The sequence below is a fragment of the Elephantulus edwardii genome, unplaced genomic scaffold (assembly GCF_000299155.1).
Source record: "Elephantulus edwardii isolate Elephantulus edwardi_28Jun2011 unplaced genomic scaffold, EleEdw1.0 scaffold00083, whole genome shotgun sequence".
Classification (NCBI taxonomy): Eukaryota; Metazoa; Chordata; class Mammalia; order Macroscelidea; family Macroscelididae; genus Elephantulus; species Elephantulus edwardii.
In genome coordinates this window covers 12678620-12705964 of record NW_006399833.1, presented here as the reverse complement: position 1 = coordinate 12705964, position 27345 = coordinate 12678620, and the positions used below count along the sequence as shown (strand labels likewise).

The 27345-nt window shown below is 41.8% G+C and overlaps 1 protein-coding gene across 1 annotated transcript in view; it reads left to right on the top strand.

The window, feature by feature from the left end:
* The first annotated feature begins 4797 nt into the window (after window positions 1–4797).
* The window catches only part of LHFPL1 (lipoma HMGIC fusion partner-like 1), a 74777-nt gene continuing 52229 nt past the window's right edge, over window positions 4798–27345 (top strand). Inside the window, exons 1-2 of the mRNA XM_006889932.1 lie at window positions 4798–5068; window positions 16252–16647. Coding sequence (XP_006889994.1) covers window positions 16266–16647 — 382 coding nt within the window. The 5' untranslated portion in view covers window positions 4798–5068; window positions 16252–16265. The remainder of the gene's footprint in view (window positions 5069–16251; window positions 16648–27345) is intronic.

The window sequence follows — 27345 nt, the reverse complement described above, 5'->3', positions numbered from 1 at the left end:
TTCCTTCTCTGACTCTCCATCTTTCCCAGCATGATGTCTTCTTCCAAGGATTTGTCCCTACTAACAACATGCCCACAATATGTGAAATGCCTCTAAGAAACACCTTGCACTTCCTCCAAGACTCATTTGTGTATTCCTTAGTCAGTACACTCAATACTCTTCTCCAGCACTATTATTGAAAGGCATTGATTCTTCTTAAGCTTTATTTATTATCCAACTTTCTTTTTCTCTTCTCTTTTCTCTTCTCTTCTCTCTCCTTTCTCCTCCTCCTCCTTCCTCCTCCTCCTCCTCTCCTTTCTCTCTCTCTCCTTCTCTTCCTTCCTTTTCTCCTTCCTTCTTTTTTCTTCTCCTCATTTTCTTTCCTTTCTTCTTTACCACTGAGTTGGATCCAACTGTCACAGGAGGAGATTCTCCCTCCTTCTCCAGTGGAACATCTGATGGATTCTAACCACACACAGTCGTGATTGCAGCATAACTTCTTGCCACTAGGCCACCAGAGCTCCCATTATTGTCCAACTTTTAGATGCATAGCAAGTAACTGAAAATATCGTGATTTGGATTGGGTGGACTTTAGTCATTAAATTGATATCCTGTTCTGATGTTTTACAAAGTTTACAAAGAGATTTGTACTCATTAATTCATTCTGACACATTTTCCTCCCTACTTCTCCCCCAATTAACTTTGTAATGCATGTCCTATTTCAGACTGTTAGTTGCAATACACATAATGTCTAATAGTCAATTACTTTGTTGACAGTCCTTTCATATATTCCACTACAGTGTTCATTCTCTATCTATTCTTTTCCTATTCTGCTCCCCTTCCTCTCCCCACCCCCATAACCATCTTAATTTTATAACAGTGGTCTTTGGCAGTATTTGTCCTTTTATGACTGAGTTCATAAAGTGTGATTGTCTATTGATTTCAGACTGACCTTCCCTTTACCTATTCCAAGTAATCATCTATCCAATCTTTTCCTACTCTCCCCATCATCCCTTTCTCCCTCTACTCTACAACTGGAGTATTTTTATAACAGTGGTTTTATACAGCATCTGTCCTTCAATGATTTATATATTTCCCTTAGCATAACGTCTTCTAGACTACTCCATGCTGTGTAGTGTTTCACGAATTCATTGTTTTCCATGTTATGTAATAAATACTCCATTGAATTTACTAAAATTTCTCTACCCATTTGTTTATTGATGGGTACTTGAACTGCTTCCATCTCTTTGCTATCGGGAGTAATGCTGCAATGAACATAGGTGTACATACATCTGTATGTGTCTTTTTTTAAAAAAAAATGAAAGAGTAAATATTTTTATTTTAGAAGTTATTCGATTTTACAAGTTCCAAAGATGCCACAGTTGAATTTGAGTAAGTCAATATTTAACTGTCTTATTTTGTCTTTAAATGCTGGCTCTGAAAATGTTTAGTTCATAGTGTTACTATGTTTTAATAACATGATAAGTTGATGAAATGCTGAGTATACTTTATAACCATTAAACATTTAATATTTGGCAAATATGTACTGAGAACCTAGTATGTGTGAGAAATTGTAAATAATAGATGAATGAAACACAGATGCTCTTTCTAAACTTAAACCCATATCAAAGTAACAAAGATTGAAGAAGAAAGTACATAAATAAGTATATACCTTAAAATAAAACAATTAGTGTGGAGAAAAAGAACAAGGCAAAGGGAATAAATAAAAGAAATATTTGCCTACATAACAGATTTATCACTTTAAGAATATAATTAATCTCTGAATGAAATATTATTTTAAGGTTGTTTTGGTTATTTTCATTTTTTAATTTTAATGAAAGTTTACAGAGACTTTGGATTTCCATTCATTCACTGCGGTACATTTTCCTCCCTGCCCATCCCTCCCCCAGTTCACCTTTCTCTTTGAAAAGGAAAAAAATAAATAAAAATTCATTTTTATACAATGCACCCCCATCCCCCAGTCCACTCCACTATGCAGTTTTCATTCTGGACTCTTGTCATGACAATACGTAATCATATATCCCTTTTAAACAGTCCTCTCCCTCATCGGTTTCAATGCAGTATACATTATTTATCTCCTCTTAGTTTCCCTCCAACTCCCATGTCAATCCCACTTTACAACAGTGGTACTATGCAGTATTTGTCCTTTTGTGACTGAGATATTTCACTCTGCTAATATCCCCCAGGATCACCCATTTTGTATAATATTTCATGAGGTCTTTTTAGTGCAGCATAGTATTCCATTGTGTGACTATATCACAGCTTCTCTATCCATTCATTTGCTGATGGGCATTTGGGTTGTTTCTAACTCTTTGTTATTGTGAACAAAGCAGCAATAAACATGGGTGTGTCCATATATCTGCTTGAGTGGCAGTTCTAGTTTTTTTAGGGTATATTCCCAGTAGTGGAATTACTGGGTCAAATGGTATTTCTATTTCCAACTTTTTGAGAAAGTGCCATACTGCCTTCCATAATGGCCACACCATTTTACACTCCCACAAACATCTGTATGTGTCACAATTATGGTTTCTTCAGGGTATATTCCTGGTAGTGGGATAGCTGGATCATATGGTATATCTATTCTCAACATTTTGAGGAAGTATCAGATTTTTGTCCATAGGGGTCATACTATTTTACATTCCTAATTGCAATGTATGATAGTACCAGTTTCTCCACATCCTTGTCAACATTTGTTGTTGGCTATCCTGTTGACTCTGTATCATGAAAATAACAATTCTTTAGCTCTTTAAAAAGGTTTTTGACATCAAATTTCCCCAATGCAACATGTCTTTTGAGTCCTTGACTGTTTCTACCCTAGATCTTGGCTGTGGATCTAAGTAAAATGAAATACTTAATGACATCTATCTTTTCTCCATTTATCATTATGTTACCTACTGATCCAATGGTGAGCATTTTTGTTGATGCTCAGATGTAACCCATAGTGAAGACTGTGGTTTTTTTACCTTCTTCAGCTTGTGTTTCAAGGCATTTTGCCTTTCTACCAGCTAGATTGTGTTATCTGCGTTATGCAGGTTTGTGTTATCTGCGTTATGCAGGTTATTGTTTAGTTTTCCTCCAAACTTGTTGCCACATTCTTCTTCATACAGTTCACCTTCTCAAATTATTTACCGAGCATATAGACTGAACAGGTATGGAGAAAGGATACAACCCTGAAACACATCTTTCTTGATCTTAAACCAAGTAGGGTTCCCTTCTTCTAGGTCGTATAGCCCTGGCGTGTCCACTTGCCATACAGAGGTAACTTGTGGTTGCTGTGAAGCTGAACACTGTGACACTGATGTGTCAAATGTGATAACAGTTACCCATGGTGGACAGTGTTTGGTGGAGCTCTCCAATTAAAACAAGCTTGGAAGCAGGAGTGGCATCCACTTCCACAATAGCTTGCCTCCAGAAACCCTATGAACCTGGAGAAAGGATGAAAGTCATGCACACAAGTGTCAAGGACTTTCATTCACAGGGTCGCTATGAGTTGCCTATGACTTGACAGCACTTAACAACAACAGTGTTCCCTTACTCTATTCAGACAATATCTCAATCTAGGTATAGGTTTGACATGAACACAATTCAGTACTCTGGGATTCCCATTATAATAATACCTCTCATTTGTTATGATCCACACAGTTGAGTACCTTTGCATAATCAAGGAAATATAAATAAGCATTCAAAACCCAAACCCATTGCCTTGGAGTCAATTCCCACCCATTGAAGCCTCTTAGGACAGAGTAGATCTGCCCTATAAGGTTTCCAAGTCTATCTATGTTTATCAAAGCAGAATGCCTAAACTTTCTTCAAGGGAGTGGTTGATACTGCTATTACCATCTGAGCACTGTAACTACTGTGCCATCAGAGCTTCTTCAGAAGGTGATATGCTTGCCAAGTAAACTTGGACTATCAAAGATGTTTTGAGTTAGGAGAGAGGGCATCAGATTGAAGCAGAACATCAGACAAAGCTCCTTTGGTCTCCAGATTTCAGACCTTTTGTCCTGAGCATGTTGCTGTTGTTTGTGTGTCAGTCACTGAATTACCTGTGACTTATAGCGACCCTATGTACAACAGCTCTGAAGCCTGCCCTGTCCTGAGCCAGTCTCACTGATTCCAACACACCTACCCCCATTGCTGCAGTCACTGTGTCAATCCATCTCACCCAAGGTATCCCTCTCCTGCGTTGTCCCTCCACCTTTCCAAGCATGATGTCTTCCCCAAGGACCAGTCTCTCCTCGCCACATGCCCAAAGTATGTGAGATAAAGCTTAAAAATCCTAGCCTCTGAGGAGAAACTTGGTTTCACCTTCTCCAAGACAGGCCTGTATGTTTTCTTGGTAGTCCATGGTACATTCAAGACTCTTCTCCAGCACCATAACTCAAAGGCATAAATTATTCTTCTGTCATCCTTAATCATGGTGTTTTACATCTAGCTTAACACTGATTTTGAACTGTGCTGTTATATACTAACAATAGTACTTGTTATTATAACTCTCACTCAACCTTTTCAACATGTTATTTCAAAGGTTTCTTCAGTGCAAATCTGTTATATCTTGGAGCCAAAGATTGCTTTGTTATAGTACCTTCCTCATCAGATGGGGAAATAAGTTGATAGGAAAGAGGTGATTCCATACATAAGTGTGTTTTCTATGTCATTTCCATCCAGCTCCACAGGCTTGCTACCTAATATGTATGTAATAGAGAATGTGATGTTGAGAGATCTCTAGTTCAAGTGCAGGCATGCCTGCACACACACAGAGAGAGAGAGAGAGAGAGAGAGAGAGAGAGAGAAACAGCTGTGAGTCCGGAGATGCAGGACTCTGTGCCCGTTTCTATTCCAAATGCCTGCATGTCTGAGGCTGAGTTTGAAGCCTCCAGCATGTGTGGAGTTAATTCCCTTTAGGTCGGACTCCGCCTCTCTCTCCCAAAGGTAAAACAAGGTTTTCAGGCATCACTGCAAAGAGCAGCTGGGATTCCCATCCCCATCTGACAAGCTGTGGGAAGTTGTTTCTCAGATCTGAGCCCCGAAGAGAGGAACAAGTCATTCAGCCTTCAGTGGTCAGAAGGTAAAGTCGCAACTTGGGCCAAATGCAACTGAAACAGCTGGAGGAGAAACTGCTTTGCTCTTCCCCTTCCCCCTTTCCTTTCTCAGGCTTCCTGCCCTTTCATCTCAAAGCTAGGAGAAGCTGCTTTCTTCCCAAGGGCAGTCTGGTGCATTTTTCCTCCCTCATAGTCTATTTTTTGCACAGAGGCTGAGAGGTATTAGGGCTGGCTTCACATTTCATAGCGCCATGACTGTAGAAACTAAGGGTTAAGTGCCAATTGGTTTCCCCAGTGGAGCTAGTAACTTGAGGCAAAGAAATGGTCTGTCTCTGAGAATGGGGGGAGGGACTTTGGTCTGCCCTGTCTAAGAGAAGTAAAAATGGATTCAGATTTGTTGATGTTGTAGGGTGACTGATCTCTTCGATTTGCCTAAATTGGGGTTATGGGACTGAACTGGGGTGGTGGGACTGAACTGTGATGCAGTTATTGGGGCCAGTTGAGCTGGAAATAAAAAAAAGATCGTATTCATTCAATAAGTACTTTTTAGTTCCTACTGTGTGCCCAACTACAATTTCCTATAGTTCCTGAAGTAGTAAAATTATAATGTCCTTTCTTGAATAGAGTGCTGGATGAAATGGCTCCATTTTGGGAGGGAAACTTAAACGAAACCTAGGGGTAAGATAAAGTTACGAATATAGGTGTTGACTGGGGAAGAATAGAGGAGCGAAGTTCTACTCCTTAGTGACAGTATCTCTATTACTTCTGGAAAAAATGAGGTCTTCTCTAGTAGAAGGAGGTGAATTGATAATTAGCCTGGTGCTAGGTATATCACTGATGTTATTTCACTTATTCTCAACTCTCTTTTAAAATTTATAACTCTATTTAATACACGGAACAGAAACTTGGAGGTTTTAAGTGATCTTCTTGAACTCACATAGCATGTAAGGGTCAGATATTGGTATCTCACCTCAGATCCACCTCGACACTCTGGACTCTTTCCTACTAAAACCGTATTTCTCAAACACAAGTCCTCATCAGAATCAGTAGTGGAAAAATCTAATGGGTAAATCCCTAATTATTCTAATTCCATGAACTTGGGAGTAGTGTCACATTCTGGCTTTTAAACAAGCACTGACGGAGATTCTGAAGCAAGAGGTTAAGGGCTCTCACTTTGAGACACACTGTTCATATACCACGCTACCTCTCAATTCTTCTAAAGTGACTAGCAACTATTCAGTCTACCATCTCTGAATTCCACTGACTGAATTCTCCAAATGCAGGCGGTCAGCTGTGGTTGCATTTTATTCCTACCAGAGCTCAGGGGTAGAGGGACTATCAGGCAACTATAGCAGAACTAGGCCATGATCCTTAGGGTGTAAGATGATGCTGTCAATGATGCTGTCACAGTTAGTCCTTCACTGATAGGACCCAACAGTGTCCTGTTAGGCAGGCTGCTATGGGTAGTTTCTAACTGGCTGAGACTGTGTAAAAGGACTCCAACCAACCAGGTAATCACTGACTGTGGCTGCTACTTGTACAATCAGAGCAGGAACCAACATGAAGATATCTACTTGGAATCTACCTTCGAAGCAGGAGATAAGTGAGAATTTCCACCAGAACCATTCCCGCCCCCCTTGCAGGTGGAACAGAAGTGCATATAAAATTTGGAGAAGTCATTTCAGTTCCTATCTTTCTGACTACAAACTCTGGAGAAAGGAAATCATTCAGGGCCTAATGTGAATGTTCTTGTTATGCGTTATCTGTCATAACCAACTGTATTACATATAGATGGACTTCTAGGTTGTAGATCGCATGGCACACTGGTTATTTGTTTTGCTGCTAACCAAGAGGTTGGTGGTTTGAACCCACTCAGCAGTTCTGTAAAATAAAAACCTGATGTTCTGTTTCCATAAAGATTAAAACCAAGAAAACCCTATAGGGTAGTTCTACACAGTTATACTCTGTTAAACGAGGTCACTATGAGTCTCTTCTTATTCTCTGGATTCCTGTCTTTTAATGCCTTTCTTGGGGAGCTTTGGTGGTCTAGTGGTAAGAACCTGCTCTGCAATCCTGAATGAATGTGGTTTGATCCACCAGCAGTTCCATGGGAGAAGGATGGGCAATCTCTTCTCATGTGATTAACTGCCTCTGAAAACCCACTGGAGGGTCAGCTACAGATTGGTTCCAACTCAATGGTACCCAACAACAACAACAAATGACTTTCTTGCTGTGACTATCTCTACCTCAAGACTGTTGCTGCTGTTCAGTGTTGTCAAGTTGCCTCCAATATACATCAACCAAATAGAACCATCCCCACAATCTCTGCTGTGCTTAAACCCATTGTTACTGTCACTGTTTTAATCCATATCCTTGAAGGTTTCCCTCTTTTTGTTAACCCTCTACTTGGCCTATCATAACATCCTTCAGGGACTGACTCCCTCTTGATAACCTGCCCAAAGTATTTGAGAAAAAGTTTCACCATAATGGCTTCTAAGGAGCACTCTTGCTGTATTTCTTTCAAGACAGATTTGTTTATTCTTTGGACAGTCCATGGTATATTCAATATTCTTATCTAATACTAAAATTCAAAAGCATCAATTCTTCTTTGCTCTTCCTTCCTTATTTGTCCACCTCAGAGTGGAGAGATGTCAATAAGCAAGTAAACATACCTAAATTTGACAAGTTTTGGCTAGTCCTTCTACCTCTAAGGAGAAAAGAAGAGAGAGAATGTGTAGAAAGAGACACTAAAGATTTTGAAAAGACTCAGGTAAAAAAACTGAGGTAGGTATGTAAGTGGACAAATCACCTACATACAATTGCCATATGAAAGTCCTATGACTGACCACACCATGAGAAGGTTTCAGGGACTGAAGGCTCCAATTCCAGTTGGAGGTGTGATTTGAGGTGTAATTCTAGGTGTGGAGATATACAGAGTAAGAAAGATTTTTCACTCAGCAGGTACCTTTCAAAGAAAGAGACAAATGGAAACTTCCACTTGAAGCATTTTTTTTCTGGCAGGAAATAAATAAGTGTATGTGAAATTTGGGGAAATAATTTCAGTTCCCACCATTCTTGCTATAAACTCTGGAAAAAGGGAACAACCCAGGACATAATGTGAATGTTCTTATTATGCATTATCTTTATTTTAGCATAACTAAGTCTATTGACAGAGGTGGTACAAAATGAGTGAAATGTTAGCAAGTAGTAACTGTTGTTTTTGAGTAACATTGAGTCTGAATCAACCCATAGCTGACCCTCCAGTGGGTTTTCAGAGGCAGTTTAATCGCATGGGAGGAAATTGCCCATCTTTCTCCCGTGCACCAGCTGGTGGATTTGAACCACATTCCTTCAGGACTGCAGCTAAGCTCCTTACCACTAGGCCACTAGAGCTCCCTACAAGTAGTAAATAGGTGTGTGTGGGGTGTCAGGGGTTTGAGGCTACATTTAGAGCAGAAAGGGATCACTGGCTGCCTAGTGGTTAGAAGCTGTGGGTCAGCTATGGGTCAGTTTCAACTCAATGGCAAACAACAGCAGCAACTAGAGCAGAAAAATTTAGAATGATCAGTTCACTTATATATTCAATTTGGTAAAAGGAGTCACACTAGTGAAGGATATTTCTCTGGACCAAAACTATATGTTGATGGTGTCATTGTGCCATGGAGTTTATTCTGATTCATAGTAACCCCATATGACAGAGTAGAACTTCCTAATAGGGTTTTCTTCACTGTAATCTTTATGGAAGCAGATCACCAGGTCTTTCTTTTGTGTAACCTCTGCATATGTTTGAACCACCAACCTTATAGTTAGCAGTGAACACTTAACCACTGTTGCCATCAAGGCATTAAGTCCATCTTGCTCTTTTCCTAGGGAAGTCTCAACACTGAGCAAGATGTATTTATAACATCGTTGTCAGGCAGGTAATGCACAATGTCTGAAGATGTGAAAACAAAGACCTGTCTCCATTCCTTTCCCGTGCCAGTGCCAAGAAAGCTGTTCCTTCACCCCTCTGATGTGCCACTCTGTTCAGGGACCAGTCCTAAACTAGCAGTCCTACTGCTAAGTTTGCCTCAGCAGCCGCAAGTCAGAGACTTGCTTGCTTCATTGCCTACAGCACCCTGTAATCATTGCTAAGTTGTGGTTTTCTTCCAATTTGTAAGATTAACTCAGAGGGAGCAATGATTTGAGTCATTTCTTATTGGGACTGAGTAGGAGGTAAGGCTTAGGAAGGAGTCTGTTTTTTTTCCTGAGGGCAGTAAGTGCCCACATATAAGTCGGTACACATGAGAACGAAAAGGTAAAATCAAACGCATGAAGACTTAGCAACCAAATAGCACAGGGAGAGAAAAGGTGCTTATTTTTAGAGGAGAAGGCTAAAAGCAACCTACTAGCAACGTGAATTGATGTAGGGCTCTCAGTTTAAAAATTAGTACCCGGTTGTTCTCCATTCATACTGAGGACCCAGCCGGGGGAAAAAAAAAAAAAGATGGCCTTAGGTTGCAGCAGGAAAATTATGAAAGTGATATAAAAAGGACTTATTGAACGTAAAAGTTGTAAAGCTCCTGGAGGGAGGAGGGGAGTGTAGACCTCCTCTGAGTTCTTTAAATGTGGATAGATAACCATTTGACATATATGGCTTAGTAAGGTTTCCTGCTTTGTATAATGAGGTGACCTTTACCCATCAGGCCATGTCAGAATGACGACCGTGTTTCTCAAGATTATGAGTACCGGTCTTTAGTAAGGACAGTAAACTCAGAATAGAGTACATGCTTCTATCCAGGTTATTACAACTCTCTGGCCACACTCCCTACATTTCCAACTGTTCTCTAAAGCAGGCATGTGATCCATTTATCCAACGGCAAAACTAAAGGGTGAAGGACAAGGTAACATCTCAAAGCAGAGGGTTAACTGTAGTCCTATCAATGCCTAGTGATAGCCTCACTCAGTAGGACTTTCAGGGTGTGTTCTTGGTTTCTGAAATCTTATGTGGCTGTATGACTAAACACTGTAGAAAAAGGAAACCAAGATTTTTGCATTCATGAAATATTCAACATGAGTTAAGATAGAATGAAGCACAGCACTATTTTTAATGTTTAGTTATGTGTTCAATCCAAAGACACTTGGCCAGTTCTTGGGAATGAACTTGGATTGCTTTAAAGGGCTGTTGTGAAGGGAGGTTACTCTATTGCAGGCAATGGAACTAAAATCATTCAGTGGAACTCATGTCTCTATCTAGCACATGTGCGTTCATAGACTTCACCTGCCTTATTGCCACGTATAAAAAATAAGAAACTTATTGCCATGTTTAATTGTTGCTGTTAGTTGTCAAGTACAACTAATAGCAACGCTATGAACAAGCCCTATGAACCTCGTCCTGTCCTGTGCCATCCTCACACTTCCTGACGCACAAGAACCCATTGCCGCACTCACCGTATCAATTCACCTGGTTTAGGGTCTTCCTCTCCTTCTCCAAGGAAAAGCCCCTCCTAGCAACATGCTCAAAGTATGTGAGGCAAAGCCTCATCATCCTTGCCTCCAAAGAGCACTCCGGCTGCACCCTCTCCAAGACATACCTGCTTGTTCTCTTGGCCATCCATGGGATGTTCAGTGCTCTTCTCCAATACCACAGCTCAAATGCATCAATTATCTTCTATTATCCCTATTCTTTGTCCAGCTCTCAGATGCATAGCAAGTAAAGACCATGGCCTGGATCAGACACACCTTAGTCCTCAAACTGACATCATTACTCCTCAATAATTAGGAGAGGGTCCTAACTGCAGATTTCCCCACTGCAATGTGCCTCCTTATCTGCTCACTGCTGGTAACAAGAGTTAATTGTGGGTCCAATGTAAGATCAAGTTGCCATAGAGCCTGGTTTATGGTGGCCCTGTAGACAGGGAGTTCTGCTGGCTTAATGAAAAGGAGTTGTGCTGCCAAACCAAAGGCATGTGGTTCGAATCCACCACCTGCTCCATGGGAGACTAACGAGCAATTTCCTACCATAAGATTGACTGCCTCTGAAAACCTACTGGAGGGTCAGTGATGAGTTGTTTTTTACTACATGGCACATAACAACAACATAGACATTAGTATTAGTGCGTAGACTTTCCAAGACTGTAATCTACACGGAAGCAAACTGCCACATCTTTCTCCCATGGAGATTCTGGTGAGTTTAAACTGACAATTGTTTTGTTTAGCAGCTGAGTATATACCCGCTGTGATACCAGTGCCCTTCCACACCATCCAGCCACAGGAAAACCCAGGCTAAGGCTCCATATGTGCCCAGAAGTCTATGACACAGAATGGTTTACATTCAAACTGTATAGGTTTTATCTCTCCAGTGTTTTCTTTCATGGACGCTTTTAACTACATTGTTTTATTCTGGGAGAGGACATTTAAAAATGTGTACCAATGAGGGAGTTTTTCTTTTGCTTTACGAGGAGCAAACAGGGGGGGCGGGGAGAAGGGTGCAACAATTAATGAATGGAATTCCAAAACCTCTGAAATTAAAAATAAATAAATTAATTCATTAATTTAAAAAATTATTGATAACCATGGCTGACAGTTGTACCACTGAAAAATCTGGAATCTCAAGGAATCCCTCAGTTCCAGGCTAACAGGCAAAGTTGGTCACCCTAGAACTAAATGAAATAAGAACAATGAGTTTTCCCTTAAAGTATTTCATTTCATTATAAAAAGCAAAGAGTTTTTCTCAAGTGAAAAACATTTCATGTAGCTTTCATCCTGATACTCTGACTTCCAACGTTTTAGCCTCAAAATATTGCCATTTTAAAAATACAATTTTGGTGACAGTGGTAGGTAGTATTTTTAAGATATTCTAACTTGTCAAAGATGAGAACAAACTTACGTCAGAAACTCTTCCCTTATTTCTGATAGAGTCTTTGCACCACTCTGGTATTTCCTCTGTCATAATTTCTCTGCCACTTCTATTGGTTGTTATACTGGAACTTTCGGTCTCAAGATGATGATGCAAACGGGAGCTGGGGCCTAACTTCTGACGCCCATTGCTGAGCTCAAAAGAGCTAATGCTGTTGTTCTGTTAGTTTACATGTTATGTTTGAACAAAGCAACCTTCCGCTTGTCTTCCCTGTCTTTAATTCTGTTACACTTCTTAGAGTTTTTAAAAATGCAGCACGGGAAACAGTGAAGACTTTAACAGTGATCCTTTTGGGGTTATGGTGTGCCTGAGGAAAGGCTGTAGATGAAAGAGAAAGGGAAAATGGCGACTCTGCCACTAAATAACCTTTTAAACTTGGGAAAGTCCCCTCGCTTTCTGAGCCCACATTCCCTTATTTGTACAGGGACTTCTGTTCCTGGGCATCTCAGAAGACGGGTGGGCAGAGCACCTGAAAGAATGCCTATGGATGAGTTCCTGTGAAGCAACCTGTAGCCGTTGATGAGTTTGCTTCCTCCCATCAACGACTAGGCTTCTTCATCAGGAAGTGAATCCACACCAGAGGGCTGCTTGCACTTTTCACAGTCTTACACACGTTTCTGTAACAGCCAGAGGCATTACCTCATTGCAGCCAAGCATACCTGCTTTCTAACAGTAATTACTCAAAGCTAGTTCCACTCCTCTTCCGGTTGGCCTTCAGTCTCACCTCACATCTTTCTCTCATTCCCTTCAGTCTTCAGGCACAAAGCCTCATTCCCAGGGGTCCATCTCAGGGCACTTTCTTCCCAAGCCCTGACATTCCAAACTAAGCACCAGCAATTTATGAGCTCTGTTTCCTTCCTGCACAAAACACAAAGCATAAACTACATATGTATCAAGAGGGGAATGGTGGTGGATGGGAAAAAGAAAGAAGGGGTGGGGGGAAGTGCTTTATACTAGGACTCAAATAACTGCTATGGTCTGGCTAGTGTACCTTACTAGTTCTCCACCCTTGGGTAAACCACTTCCTCTTCACATTTTCATCTGTAAGGTGATGGGGGAGTGGGATAGAGAGGTTAGCATTGTGTGGTTAGAAAGTCCTGGCCTAGGAGTCTGGAGATCAGGTTTCTGATTCTGGGACTGCTGCCTGTTAACTTTGTGACTTGAGGAAAACCGCATCCGCTTTGCAGAGCCACTCTCTTCTATATGTAAAACAAGAAGGTTGAATTGGGTGATTCTTTAAGGCAAACCCATTGTCATGCATTCTGACACATAAAGACACTGTAGCAACCCCATAGGACAGTGTATAATTGCCCCGTAGAGTTGTCAAAGGTGGTAAATCTTTAAGGAAGCCAACTGCCTTCTCTTTTCCCTACCAAATGGCTCATAGTTTGAATCGCCAGCCTTGCAGTTAGTTATTGAGCACTTAATCACTGCACCACCTGGGCTCCTTATTAAGGTCCCTGCCAACCTGTAAATACAATGAGTCCATGAAATGTGGTTCATTATGTGAACACTAATTGAAGTTCCAATGAGTCACTCTGGAGACTAAGGTGTGTCTGATACAGTCCATGGTCTTTGCAATTACTTGCTGTGCATCAGAGAGCTGGACAATGACTAGGGATCATAGAAGGAGAAATGATGCCTTGAGCTGTGGTGCTGGAGAAGAGTATTGAATATATCATGGACTGCCAAGAAAACAAACAGGTTCGTCCTAGAGAGGGTTAAACCAGCCTGCTCCTTGGAGGCAAGGATTCTGAAGCTTCATCTGACATACTCTGGACACGTTGCAAGGACAGGACCAGCCCTTGGAGAGGGATGTCATGCTTGGGAGGGTGGAGGGACAGCGAAGGAGAGGAAGACCCTCTATGAGGTGCATTGATTCAGTGACTGGGGTAATGGGGGTAGGTGTGTTTGAGACAGATTGGCACAAGACAGAGCAGGGTTTAGGGCTGTTGTACATAGAGTTGCTATGAGTCTCAGATGACTCGACGGCACATAAAAACAACAACAACAGCTTCATTCATGGGCGCTCTGGTGGCTTAGTGGAAAGGACTTGCACTGCCATTTCAAAGGGAAAGTATGTTGAATTCAACAGCAGTTCTGCAGGAGAAAGATGGCAATCTCTTACGATGCGATCGTAGTCTCTGAAAATCTGATGGCCGAGTCAGTTATGAGTCAATTCTTACTCATTAACACAAAACAATAACTCTATGGAGGCACTATTTGAGAAAACTGTGAATGGGCTTTCTTCTGGTCATGGACCTTGAAACAATGTTGCAAAGCAAACATGTCATGGGACTCCAAGTAGCTGACTCCTCTGCTGAGCCACCTTTTGTCTTCCCCTGCTCTCCAACCCCACCACATTCGATTTCATATAATGGGGATGAGTCATGGAAAGTTTCTGAAATTCCCTTCCCCATATGCCTGCTACAGACATTCACGTGTGCTGTCATCAAGTTGCGGTGTGGTCTCCGACTGCCTCAATCAGGCCAGAAAGCAATCGCAGATTAATGAGGTTGGGAGGGAAGTAGCTGCGTTTTGTCAGAGAAGTCTGTGAAAGCCATTTGAGAGCTAGGTTGTGTAGATGAGATGTGGAAAGACTTCTCAGCATCTTACATCTGACATTACTTGTGTGAATTGACTTTGCCAGGTCTTTATAGCTATGTGCTCCCCCTTCCAGACCAGAGGTGCCTGATCTCATCTCAGAGAGATGAGAAGCTTCCTTGCCTATGTCCAGAGAAGGACAAGGCAGCTTTACTTATAGCCAGTCTGGAGTTAAACAACCTTCAATGGCTGGAAAGTCGTTTTAATTTCCAGAAAACAAAACAGTGCTCATTTATTTCTAGATATAGGGTGTGAGACTGTGAAATCCTTTTCTACCCATTTCAACAAGGCTGATGCATCTTTGGTAAAAGCTTGTATTAACACTCTGTCAAACACCTTACCCAAGTCAAATGCAACTCCATCCTGAAGTGTCCTTCTTTCTTGCTCCTTTGCTGTAAGGGCACACACTCTGTGAATCATAGTCCCTCCTCCTTCACTCTGAAAACAACTTTCCCATCAAAACAACTATGAGATATCATCTCACCCCAGTAAATGTAGCAAAATTCTACAGAGCAACAAACAACAAATGCTGGTGAGGTTGTGGAGAAACTAGAACCCTTATTCACTGTTGGTGGGAGTGTAAAATGGTGCAACCACTATGGAAAGCAGTATGGTGCTTTCTCAAAATGTTGCAAATAGAAATAATATTTGACCCAGCTACTGAAATATACCCTAAAGAAACCAGAACTGTCACCCAAGCAGATGTATGCACACCTATTTTTATTGAGGCTTTGTTCACAATAGCGAAGAGTTGGAAGTAGCCCAAGTGCCCATCAACAAACGAATGGATAGAGAAGCTGTGGTATATTCACACAATGGAATATTATGCAGCACTGAAAAATATAGAACTCATTAACTATTATACAAAATGAGTAACCATTGAGGACATTATACTGAGTGAACTATCTCAGTCAAAAAGACAAATGCTTCATAATGCCACTGTTATAAAACAGGACTGACATGGGAGTTGGGGGGAAACTAAGAGAAGATAAAAAATGTACATGGCATTGAAACAGATGAGAGAGAGAACTGTATAAAAGGGATATACGATTAGGTATTATTGACATGACAAGAGTCAAGACTAAGAGCTGCATATTAAACTAGTTGGGGTTGGGGGAAGAAAAAAATCCAACTTTTTTTTCTAAAGAAAGAAGCAAACTGGAGGGTAGGGGGTGCAGGGAGGAAAATGTCAACAATGAATGAATGGAAATGCAAGTTCTTTATAAACTTTCATTAAAATATCAATTTTAAAAAACGGGGGAGGGGGAGAAAACAACTTTCCCTCTGACCCTCTTGAGGCATCATCTACCTCTAGGCCAACAAGGCCATCCAGCTAGAAGTCTGAGTGTGTCCAGGGCAGCATCTCTCCTGCCATTTGTTCCAAGCTGTGGGGCAAGAATGGAAAGGTTGCGTCTAAGTTGGCAGAACAATCACTAATTTAGCTTGTGGTTCTTCTGTTGCAGCATAGAGATCACAGAACCCTGCATCAGGCACAAGGAAAGAAAGATGGAAAAGGTGTCCGGAAGTCGAATTCTGCATGGATGCAAATGGATTGCAAGAGAATAATCTTAGCCAGAGGCAAGGATCGAGTGGCAAATAATTGAGCTCAAGGATTGGCCAGTCAGATGCAAATTAAGTCAACAAAGCCTACAAGGGTAACTTTGTGAACTTGGCTCCATGACTTGACTCATCTTCCCATCCTTGCAGAGAAATCTTGAACCATGAGGAGCAGCCTAACCCTGGTGGGGACCCTCTGGGCCTTCTTGTCTCTTGTTACAGCTGTGGCCAGTTCTACCAGTTACTTCCTGCCGTACTGGCTCTTCGGATCCCAATTGGGGAAGCCAGTGTCATTCAGCACATTCCGGAGGTGCAACTACCCTGTGCGGGGAGAGGGCCACAGTCTGATCATGGTGGAAGAGTGTGGGCGCTATGCCAGCTTCAGTGCCATCCCAAGCCTGGCCTGGCAGATGTGCACAGTGGTGACAGGTGCCGGCTGTGCTCTGCTGCTCCTGGTGGCACTGGCGGCCGTCCTGGGTTGCTGCATGGAGGAACTCATCTCCAGAATGATGGGGCGATGCATGGGAGCAGCACAGTTTGTGGGAGGTAAGACTTGGGACGCTGGAATTGCATCGGTTGGGAGATTTGAGAAAAGAAAGTGAGGAACTATGACCTTATTGGGAAATCTGCTCTCACACTCTCCCTTTAGCCCAACTTTAAACCCTTTAAAATATCTTAAATTATATTTTCCCAAAGTGAAATCTGCATCAGTTGTTGTTAGTTGTTGTCGAGTTAAGTATGATCTAAATCAGGATTTATATCAATTGCATCATTGGCCAATAGGCAAAGTTGATCTCTATTTCTTATCCTTCATTCTTTAAAAAAAAAACCACCAACAACAAAGTTCATATACATTATATCACACTATTCTTCATTCACATTATGTTTCATACAATCATCCTCATGCATTGTGTTTTATGAACTCAATCACCATTGGACCTTGCCCATCACTACACTGTCTTTTCTCCTGGATCCTCCCCGTTTCCTTACCCCGTACCCTCCACTCACCAAACTGTCCAACCCTGTGGTGTCGCCACTACCCATCCTCAGCCCTTCCCCCTTTTACCATCATTCTTCTGCTTACAAGTTACCCAATACAGAATATTCTTTAGAGGAGCCTCCAATGGTAAGATTTATTAGTAACACTGTAGTATTATTGCATTATTATGTTAAAATAAATTTGCTCTCCAAGAGTCCTGCTCTTTGTTATCTCTGAGGACAATTATCTGATAAACACACATATTCACAGAGGTGCTAATGAGAAATAAGAATTTAATGAACATATATCTCCTCCTTTCCCCCCCCCCCCCATAAAACCCAAAACTGTAGCAGTGAAGCAATAAATATCAGACTGATAGTGCTTATTTGTCTTACTTCTGTCTGGCAACCATGGGCATCCTACCCAGATTTTCCTGTGGTCCCATCACCCAGCTTGTTTTTCTCTCCTGCCAGTTTTAGTAATGGGAACCTGCTGTGCTGGCAGTGACTGGCGAGCCTACGAAACAGCCCAACACAAAAACAACCAACTGCTGTAAAGCAATGAGAGCTGTATCATTTGACTTGTTAGAAAAGACAAAATGTAGACAAATGTATGTGTCATTATTAGAGTTCTTTTGCACACCTGTATCATCAGGTAATGAGAAAAGGTGCTGGTTGAACCAAGTGCTCAAGTATATTTTTACTTTGGTTGTTGCTCTCTGAATTTTAGCATCATTATCTCATTCGTTATCATTTCCTCAAGCAACATGTGAGGGACTTGTTGCTATTGATATTGCTTTTATTTTTTTTATTATTATTTTTGTGTGCGTGTACCGTCAAATCAGATCTGACTGGTACAGGAGGAGATTGCCCCTCCGTCCCCGGCAGAGCATCTGGTGGATTCGAACCGTGCACCTCTGGGATTGTAGTTGCAGCTTCTTGCCACTAGGCCACCAGAGCTCCCCTGATATTGCTTTTAAATTGTAGTCAACTTGACTCATAGCGATCTTATGAACACTGGATATGAACCTGTGCTATCTTCACCATCTCTTCTGTAGTTGTTGTTGTTGTTGTTGTTATGTACCATCGAGTCGCCTGCCATCCATAGCGGACCTATGTACAGCAGATCTGAACCCTGCCATGTCCTGAGCCAGTCTCACTAATTCCAACTTACCAACCTCAACTGCCCCTAGTTAATGTATCAATCCATCTCATCCAAGGTCTTCCTCTCCTGCACTGTTTGTCCACCCTTCTGAGCATGATGTCCTTCTCCAAGGACCAATTGCTCCTGGCCACATGCCCAAAGTATGTGAGATGGAGCTTAAAAATACTAACCTCCAAGGAGAGACTTGGTTTCACCCTCTCCAAGACAGACTTATTTGTTTTCTTGGCAGTCCATGGTATGTTCAAGACTCTTCTTCAGCACAACTCAAAGGCATCAATTTGTATTCTGTCATCCTTAGTCCTTGTCCAACTCTCTGAAGCATAATAAGAAATTGAGAAGGCATTGATTCTGATGTACTTGAGCCCCTTATTACAGTCACTATGTCAATCCATCTTATTGAGGGTCTTCCCCTCCTTTGTTGACTCTCTACCTTTCCAAGCATGACGTCTTTTTCCAAGGTCTGGCTCCTCCTAAAAACATACCTAAAAATGTGAGACGAAGTGTGGGATACTTAGAGTGAAGGGACATGGAATCTGCTTCTGATTCTTTCTCAATGAAACTGTAATCATGGGGAAATATGTGAGATGGAGCTTTAAAGTCTTAGCCTCCCTCTCTAGGATGAGCCTGTTTGTTCTCCTAGCAGTACATGGTATATTCAATATCCTTTCCAGCACCACAACTCAAAGGCACCAATTCTCCTTATATCATCCTTAGTCATTGACCAGCTTTCTGATGCATAACAAGTGATTGCGAACACCATGGCCTATATCAGGCACACTTAAGTCTCCAGACTGACATCATTGCTCTTCAGTACTTTGGAGAGGTCCCTAACAACAAACTTTCACATCGCAATACAACTTTTAATTTCCTGGCTACTGGTGCCAAGAGTGTTGATTGTGGAGCCAAGCAAACCGAAGCCATCAACAATCTCAATCCCTTCACCATTTACCATGATACTGCCAATCAGCCCAGCAGTGAGAATCTTTGTTTTTTTGATGTTGAGCTTTAATACATATTGAAGGCTGAAGTCCTTGACCTTGCACAGCAAACGCATCAGGTCCTCCTTAGTTTCAGCAAATAGGGTTCTGTCATCTATACAACAAAAATTTTTGTTGCTAGATCTTCCACCAATCCTGATGCCACATTTCTCCTTGTAGAGCCAGCCTCCCAGATAATGTGTTCTGCATATAGTTTGAAAAGGTGTGGAGAGAGAACACATCCTTGATGCACAACCTTCACAATTTTGAACCATGCAGTATTTCCTTGCTCTGTTCTGATAACTGCCTCCTGGTCGAAGGGTAGGTTTTGCATGAACACAGTCAAGTGTTCTGGGATTCCCATTATTCTCAGAGTCAGCCAGTTTGTTATGATCCACACAGTCTAACGCCTTTGCATAATCAATGAAACACATGCTTCAGTGTTGCTCTAATTTGTAAACATCACTGCTTGTCTGTACTGCTTTACTGTGGGAGAAGGATGGGCAATTAACTGCTTCTGAAAACCCACTCATGGGTCAGCTACAGGTAGGTTCTGACTGGACAGTATGCAAAACCAACAACAACTGCTTTCCTGGTCATATGGAATGTAGAGTTAGAGTTTCTTTCTTTTCCTTGAAGCCCTTGGTACTAAATCAAATGCTTAAGCTGATTCAAGCCAATGAACTGATCTCCCTTTGGAACCTCTGAGGAAATCACAAAGGAGTCTTGGACTTAACCTTTTACCTGTATTCATGGGCATACACACTATAGCTAGGTCTGCATTTCCATGGACACGTTGTCTCAGGAATTAACACTTGGCTAGCAACAGAAAGGGGTGGTACCTGCAGTTCATATGTGCAGTTCTGACATCTGGCACACACACACACACACAAAGATGTTCAGTAACTGTAGAAAGAATGTGTTTGGCACACGCAGAGAAGATGTTCGGTAATTGTAAAAAGACTGTGTGGATGATGACTAATGCAATGAGCAGTTTGAATACATTGGACATATTGCTGGGCCAGTTCACAATTCCTTCCTTTTCTTTAGGCTTCTATGTACGAGGCCAGTAGCATCCAGGGTGACAACCTAAGTCCACTTAAAGGTTGCGGAATCAGAGGATCAGTTAACAGCCACCTCAATTTAGTGAATATGAGTATTAAGTACTGATAGTGGTTCCTACTCCCAACTTGCTTTCATTTATTGTCTTGACTGAAATTCTTACAGAATGCTTAGTCTCACCTCCTAAGTCTGGGAACTCAAAGGAAATTGTTACGAGGAAATGTGGGAACGTGATGGATATTTGACCACCAACAGCCTGGATGGGGAGAGCTTGGACCGTCTTAAGAGTTGTTATTGTTGTTATGTGCCGTCGAGTCACTTGAGACTCATAGCAACCCTATGTACAACAGCCCTAAACTCAGCTCTGTCCTGTGCCAATCGCACTGTCTTTGATACTTCCATCCCGATTACCCCAGTCACTGAATCAATCCACCTCATAGAGGGTCTTCCCCTCCTGTGCTCTCCCTCCACCCTACCAAGCATGATGTCCTTCTCCAAGGACCAGACTCTCCTTACAACATGTCCAAAGTATGTTAGACAGAGCCTCAGAATCCTTGCCTCCAAGGAGCCACCCGGTTTAACCCTTTCCAGGATGAATCTGTTTGTTTTCCTAGCAGTCCATGGTACTCTCAATACTCTTCTCCAGCACCACAGCTCAAAGGCATCAATACTCCTTCTATCCGCCTTGGTCATTGTCCAACTCTCTGATGCATAACAAGTGATTAAGAGAGTAACAGTTAAAATATTTGAGTGATAGGATAGTTCTACTGCATATGATTTTGTCATTCTATGGTCACCATTGACCCACAAATAGGAACATGACCCCATATTTTCCTCTAAATGAGAGTCTTTAACATATCAATAATAAATAGCCATTTGACAGTAGTCATGAAAAATGTCAAGACCCAAGGCTTATCCCTGCCCAAAGGAGTGATAGTGGACATACTGCTAGACCTCCACAGCTTTCTCATCTGTAACACACACTAACTTATTTCTGCCTCCTTTTCAAATGTGAGGGAATGGTGAAGACTGCTTGTGTGCACTGTACTTTTCAGGAGCCCCTTATCACATGACCATTGCCTAAGGCTCTTCTAAGATCTCAGGTCGGACCCTCAGAGACAGCCTTTGCCAGTGGCAGGAAGCCAAGCCTGGACTGCATTTTGAGCTCCATAGGTAAAATATACAAGAGAATGATCTGTGGGAGTTGAGTTTAAGCTTGTTGAGCCGAGGGGGGATTGATTTTGTTGCTCCAGGCCTGGCTGCTTCTCGGCAGCTAGTGCATTAACCGAAATACATCAGGAGGAGGAGCCAATTCGTATCAGGTCCGGTTTATCTTTGCCAGACCCCAAACCACTGAAGAGATGGAGTATCCATTAAGAACTGCCCCCTCCCCCGACCAACTCTTACTCCCCGGTCTGGCAGCTGCCCACAGAGATGAACGGTGGGAAGTGGGACAGACAGGAAGAAATAAAGAGCTGCTGGCTTGAGTCATAATCAGCAAGGTGACCTGATGGGGCCCCTGGGACCCATTTACTCCACCTGCAGCTGATCCAGCTGGACAAGTCTGTTCCACTGGGAGCTTTATGCCCTGTTCCAACCTGGGAAGGAAACATCTGGCCAGGAGATCATTTCAACCCTAGGGATGCTGAGGTTTCCAACTAGTTGGACTGTAGTCCTTGAGAACATGGCAATTATTCACATTCATTCCCCCTGTGTACACATATGGAAGATACTTGGGAGTTATCCTTTATCTTCAGTGGGAGCTAAACAAAGAAGAAATAGGTGTGAAGTAAATATAAGGAACTTTTTGGCAGGAAAAAGTGTAAGATCTTGGATTGAGTTACTCGAGGGAAGCCAAGAATCTTTCTAGATCAGGGAATGTTTCACAGTCACCTGGAGTATTTAAAAAAAATTGTGATGCCTCCTAGAACTCTCCACCTCCCTCTTCCTGTTCTGACAAACCCAGCAACAGGTGGAAGGCTGTGAGTGTTAAAACACCTCCCCAGGGACCATGATGTATATACTGTCTTTCCTTTCTCCAACTTCACTGAGAATTTTCACCCTGGATATTTTTAAGAGGGACAGAATTCAACACACCCAGACAGATACCAGTGCCTTTTCTTTAGGTAAGGTCCTAATACTTATGTTTCAAGCTGAGTGGAAAAAAAAAATGGAGACAAGTCAGTAAGACCTTGATTCAAAAAAGGCATTAATCTATTGTAACTGATACTATAAAACGTAATGTATATATGAATGATTGAATTAAAATCAATTATTAAAAAAAACTTGATTCCAGGAAAGGGTGATATCTTTTTTAAAACTATATTCTTCTTTGAAAATCATATGTGTCCTGGAAAGTTCCCCAAAGTTTCAATAGACATTGCTTCATTTATTCTTACCATGCGGGAAAAGGAATAAAAGTGTAGTTTTCTGTTTGGGGAAAATGGCATTCAAAGACTTTAACCTATTTGCTATCAAAGACTCACGTAAAATTGGAGTGTTTGTTGCTCCTTTCTGGAATTCCCTTTTATTGCCACCTTTTCCTGTAAACATCTGCCCATCTTTCCAAGATCAAGTCAAATGCAGCCTTTCCTTGAAGCTTTTGGCATAGTTTCATAGTTTGATGTGCACTAACATAAGGCCAAGGTTTCTGGCTATTTGAATCCACCAGTGGCTCCATGGGAGAAAGACGGGCTGTTAATCTTAACTCTTGTTAAATTTACACCCTTAGAAAACCCACCGGATGGTCACCATGAATTGGAATCAACTCCATAGCAGTGAATTTGAGTCTGTGAGCTCATTAACTGAACAGCCCTATGGCTCTGGGGGAGAATGTGGAAAAGTTAAATGTGGGAATTGCCTGCATAAGAATTGATGAGATAGAACGGGAGGGCAGCCTTGTGAATTCTCCACTGAATTAATTTTAGTTGCTACAAGAGTTATAAAACAAGCAAATAAATAACAAATTACCCAGTATTAGGTTTCTACTCAGGGTCATAAAACCAAACAACCAGTAACAGTCATGTTTGGTGAAGAGGATTGGCATAGTAACTAATGCAGAGGCAGGGCACTTGGGGATGGGGATGGGAACCTAATAGCTATTATACTCTTGTATGCATGTAGGTGGCAACACTCAGGAGGTTTTCCCTGCCCAGAAACAAAAAACACCTGGGAAGTGAAGTTTTGAGTGGGTTAGGGAGCTCTGGTGGTATAGTGGAAACTGGGCGGCAAAACCAAAGGGTTGCTGAGAAAGACAGGCAATCTCCTCCCATGCCATTAACTGCCTCTCTCAAAACCCGCTGGAGGGTTTCAACTGCCCGGTAAACAACAACATACAGTAAACGCACTATTAACACAAAGTAAGTACCTCTCTGGCAGTTCTAATCCACCAGAGACTCTGAGGCGGAAAGATGAGCATTCTCTTCTCATGTGATTTACAACCTCCAAAAACCCGCTGAAGGGTCAGGTGAGTAGTGCAACAGAGATACACCTACTGGGATACAAGAATGCAGTAGTTCTGGGAGCAGGGAAAGGCTGAAGGCAGCTAGGATGTAGCTGCATTGATTTCAAGGTGTGGCTGATATTGTGCACCTGACGTTTTGTTGACATGTTAAAGCTGCCACATTGGCTATGACACCTGACTCCTGGCCTGGGCTTGGTCCCATTTGTGAAGTCAAAGTGCAGCAACCACGCTTGAGGAAAACACCTGGTGAATTTCGTGAGGGGATGTTTAAGGAAAATGGCTGCTCGCTGAGCAACTGCGCACGTGCAGTGAGTTGTTATTTGTAACCTGGTGGAGCCTGACCTTTGACGATCTCCTGCGTGCAGGGAGAGTGCTCCGCAGGGTATTTTCAAGGCTGTCAGAAACAAATCACCTAGCTATCTTCCTGCATGCCTCTGGGTGAGTTCGAACTGCCAGTATTTCAGTGGGGAGTTGAAGGCTTAATTGTGTTTGCCACTCAGGGACAAGACTAAGGGAGTGCGTGCGGTTTAACCGAGGCAGTTTTGCGTTTATCTTACTTCCTTACTCCACAGATTTCAGAGTGTAACTGTGCTCCGTAGGATGTTCAGGATCTGACTTTTACAGAAGTGCATCATCAGGCATTCATTTTGAGACGGACTCACATCTTGAACGTTTCCAGAAGCAGCCGCGCATTCTGAATCTTTTGAACCACCCAGGGAATGAATAAGGATGGTAAAAAACCTGCCATAGAGTTGATTCCAATTTACAGTGACCCTCCCTTGAGTTCCTAAGACTGTAAAACTCAACTGGGAGTGCTTTCTTTTCTCTTTGAGCAATTAATTGGTGGATTCAAACCACCACAGATACACAGCCGTTTGGTTATCGGCACAATACCAGAGCATATTAGTGATGATAGTTAATACCCTCTAAAGGACTTTCTTTCCCCTTGTAGAAGCAGAAAAGAACAGAAAAGTATCTAGCTGAGCCTATTCAATGGGAAAGACTTCTCCAAGGGACATAACATGCTTAAAGAGGCAAGAAAATTGGAACTTAGCAACAATATATGATTGAAACACAAGCTATGGTTAGATGTGGCAAGGCTGGATTAAAGGAGTTTTGGGTTTTTTTGGTTTGTTTTTCCTGTTGTTACGGCATCCATTACTAAGAATATTTTTGTGATGGTTTACTTAAGTGTTGGCATCAGGACCAGATACATAAAAATCACTGGGCTGTGCATAAAATGCATGTTCTTGGGCTACAGTTGTTATGTACAGTCAAGTTAGAATCGACTCATAGTTGAATTTACGGTGGGTTCAACAGGCAGTTTAATTACATGGGAGGTGATTTCCCATTTTTCTTCTGCAGACTTGCTGGTGGATTCAAACTGTGTACCGCTGGATTGGAAGTGCAACTCCTTACCACTAAGCCACCAGAGCTACTGAGTGAAATACATGGGTATCAATATTTTTTATATGATCCCACTCTTTCAGAATTGGGCAGGGCCTGACACTGACAAGTAAATTTCTTTGTTGCTAATTGAACCACCACTTTATAATGTCAAACTGATGTGAAGAACCATTGGAACCAAGCCATTGTTGACCCTCTGGCAGGCGTTCAGACGTAGTTAATTGGACAGGAAGAGAGTGATCGTCTTTCTCCCACAGAGTCCATGGAGGATTTGAATCCTGTGCCTTTGCAGTTCAGCCTCTTATCACTAGGCTACCAGTGCTCCCCAGATAACTTTGTGTTTTCCCTTCTCTAGTAACATAAAGGCCACTGCTCCGTAAGAGAATTGAATTGTGGTGTTAGAGAAGAGTACTGAATATCCCATGTTGTTGTTGATTGCCGCCGAGTTGAGCATGACTCACAGTTACCCTATGAACAAAAGACCTGAAGCCTTTCTGTAACTATTATTGTTTCTCAAAGTTCATAGAGTTCCCAGAGGCATGCTGTTTAGGAAGTAGGTGCCACTCCTGCTTCCAGTATGTCACCTAGCATAATTTATTCTAAATCCACGTTGTTCAGCATTTCACCAATTCTTAATTATCTTTTAGTGATCACAACAATTTATCTAGAGAAACTGAGGTTAGAAAGTATTGCTGTTGGGTGCACATGACACATCTACATTATCATAATGTGAATTTGCAAACTAACTTTTTCTCCTTTAGGAATAATACTTTCAAGTAAACCCCCTAATTTCTTTTTAGACTGCCAACAAAATGGGTTTGCCTTGGAGGAAGTGTAACCAGGGTGGTCCTTTGAGGCAAAGATAATGAAACATTATCCCATATACTTCAGGTATTCTGTCAGGAGCAGCAACGTATAGACAATTCCTGAAAGAGTGTTACACTCACGGCAGACATTTTTATTTTACATTTAAACTATTGTTTGGTTTTTAGAAAACTCCAGAGGCTATTTGGGCTGATTTATCAGGCAGCTATTGAGTTTGCTTTTGGTCTTCAGTTAGTTTCTATTAGGATAAACAGGTAAGGAAGAAACTAGTGTGAGGTGTAAACTGGGAGAGGAGCCATAGATTTTATAAGTGTCAGATACTTTATGTTTTATTCCCATTAATCATCAAAGCAACCTTGTAAGGCAGGACGCTGTTACTATGCTCATTTTAAAGTTGAGGATTGAGGCATCAAGTTATTGAGTGGTTTGCCTAATATCATATGACTTCTATTTTTTAAAATTGTTTAAAAATTTTTTTTTTAATTAGTGTGTGTAATGTCAAATTGGATCTGACTGGTACAGGAGGAGATTGCCCCTCCTTCTCCAGCAGAGCATCTGGTGGATTCGAACCAAGTACCTCTGTGATTTCAGTGCAGCTTCTTGCCACTAGGCAACCAGAGCTCCCTAATATCACATAACTTCTAAGTGGCAGAACACTTGATCGATCTTATTAGGTCCAGACTGAGGGGGAGGGGGGGGGAGAAATCCCTTTCCTCTTAAACCATAATGTTGTCCTGTCTCTCTGGATGTAAGGCCTGTAAAGGTCCTAGAGCCTTCTAAAGATTGTGTTGGCAAAAACACACACTTGTTTCCAAAAGAACAGAATTTCTGAGGACTGATGATATGTCTGACTAGTGAGAAAAATGTTGACAGTAACTGCTTATTGCCTTCTGGCTTCTCAACATTTCCATATGAAAGTGTGAGAGAATAGAATAGGATAGTCTTCACATTAGGCCTTTTACTTTCTAAGCTTGTAAGGTTCTATGACTGTATTATATGTTGGCAAAGATAACCTAACCCTAACGTGGAGGTCCCTTCAGAGGCCTTCTCTCTTGAAAAATGTGGTGAGGGAATTTCCCTGTTGGGAGGAAGAGCACACTCTGGAAAACATGCACTTAATGACTTACTTTAAACCCACCTATTGCCTTTGGGTATGGAAATACAAAGGAAGAAGAACAATTGTAAGCAGACATGAGTGATTGGAACATGGAACGTGAGAACGATGAATGTGGGAAAATTAGATATTGTTAAAGAGGAAATGGAACGCATAAATATTGACATACTAGGCATTGGTGAGATGAGATGGACCGGCATGGGGCATTTTGAATCAGATGATCATATGATATACTACTCCGGAGATGAAAAGG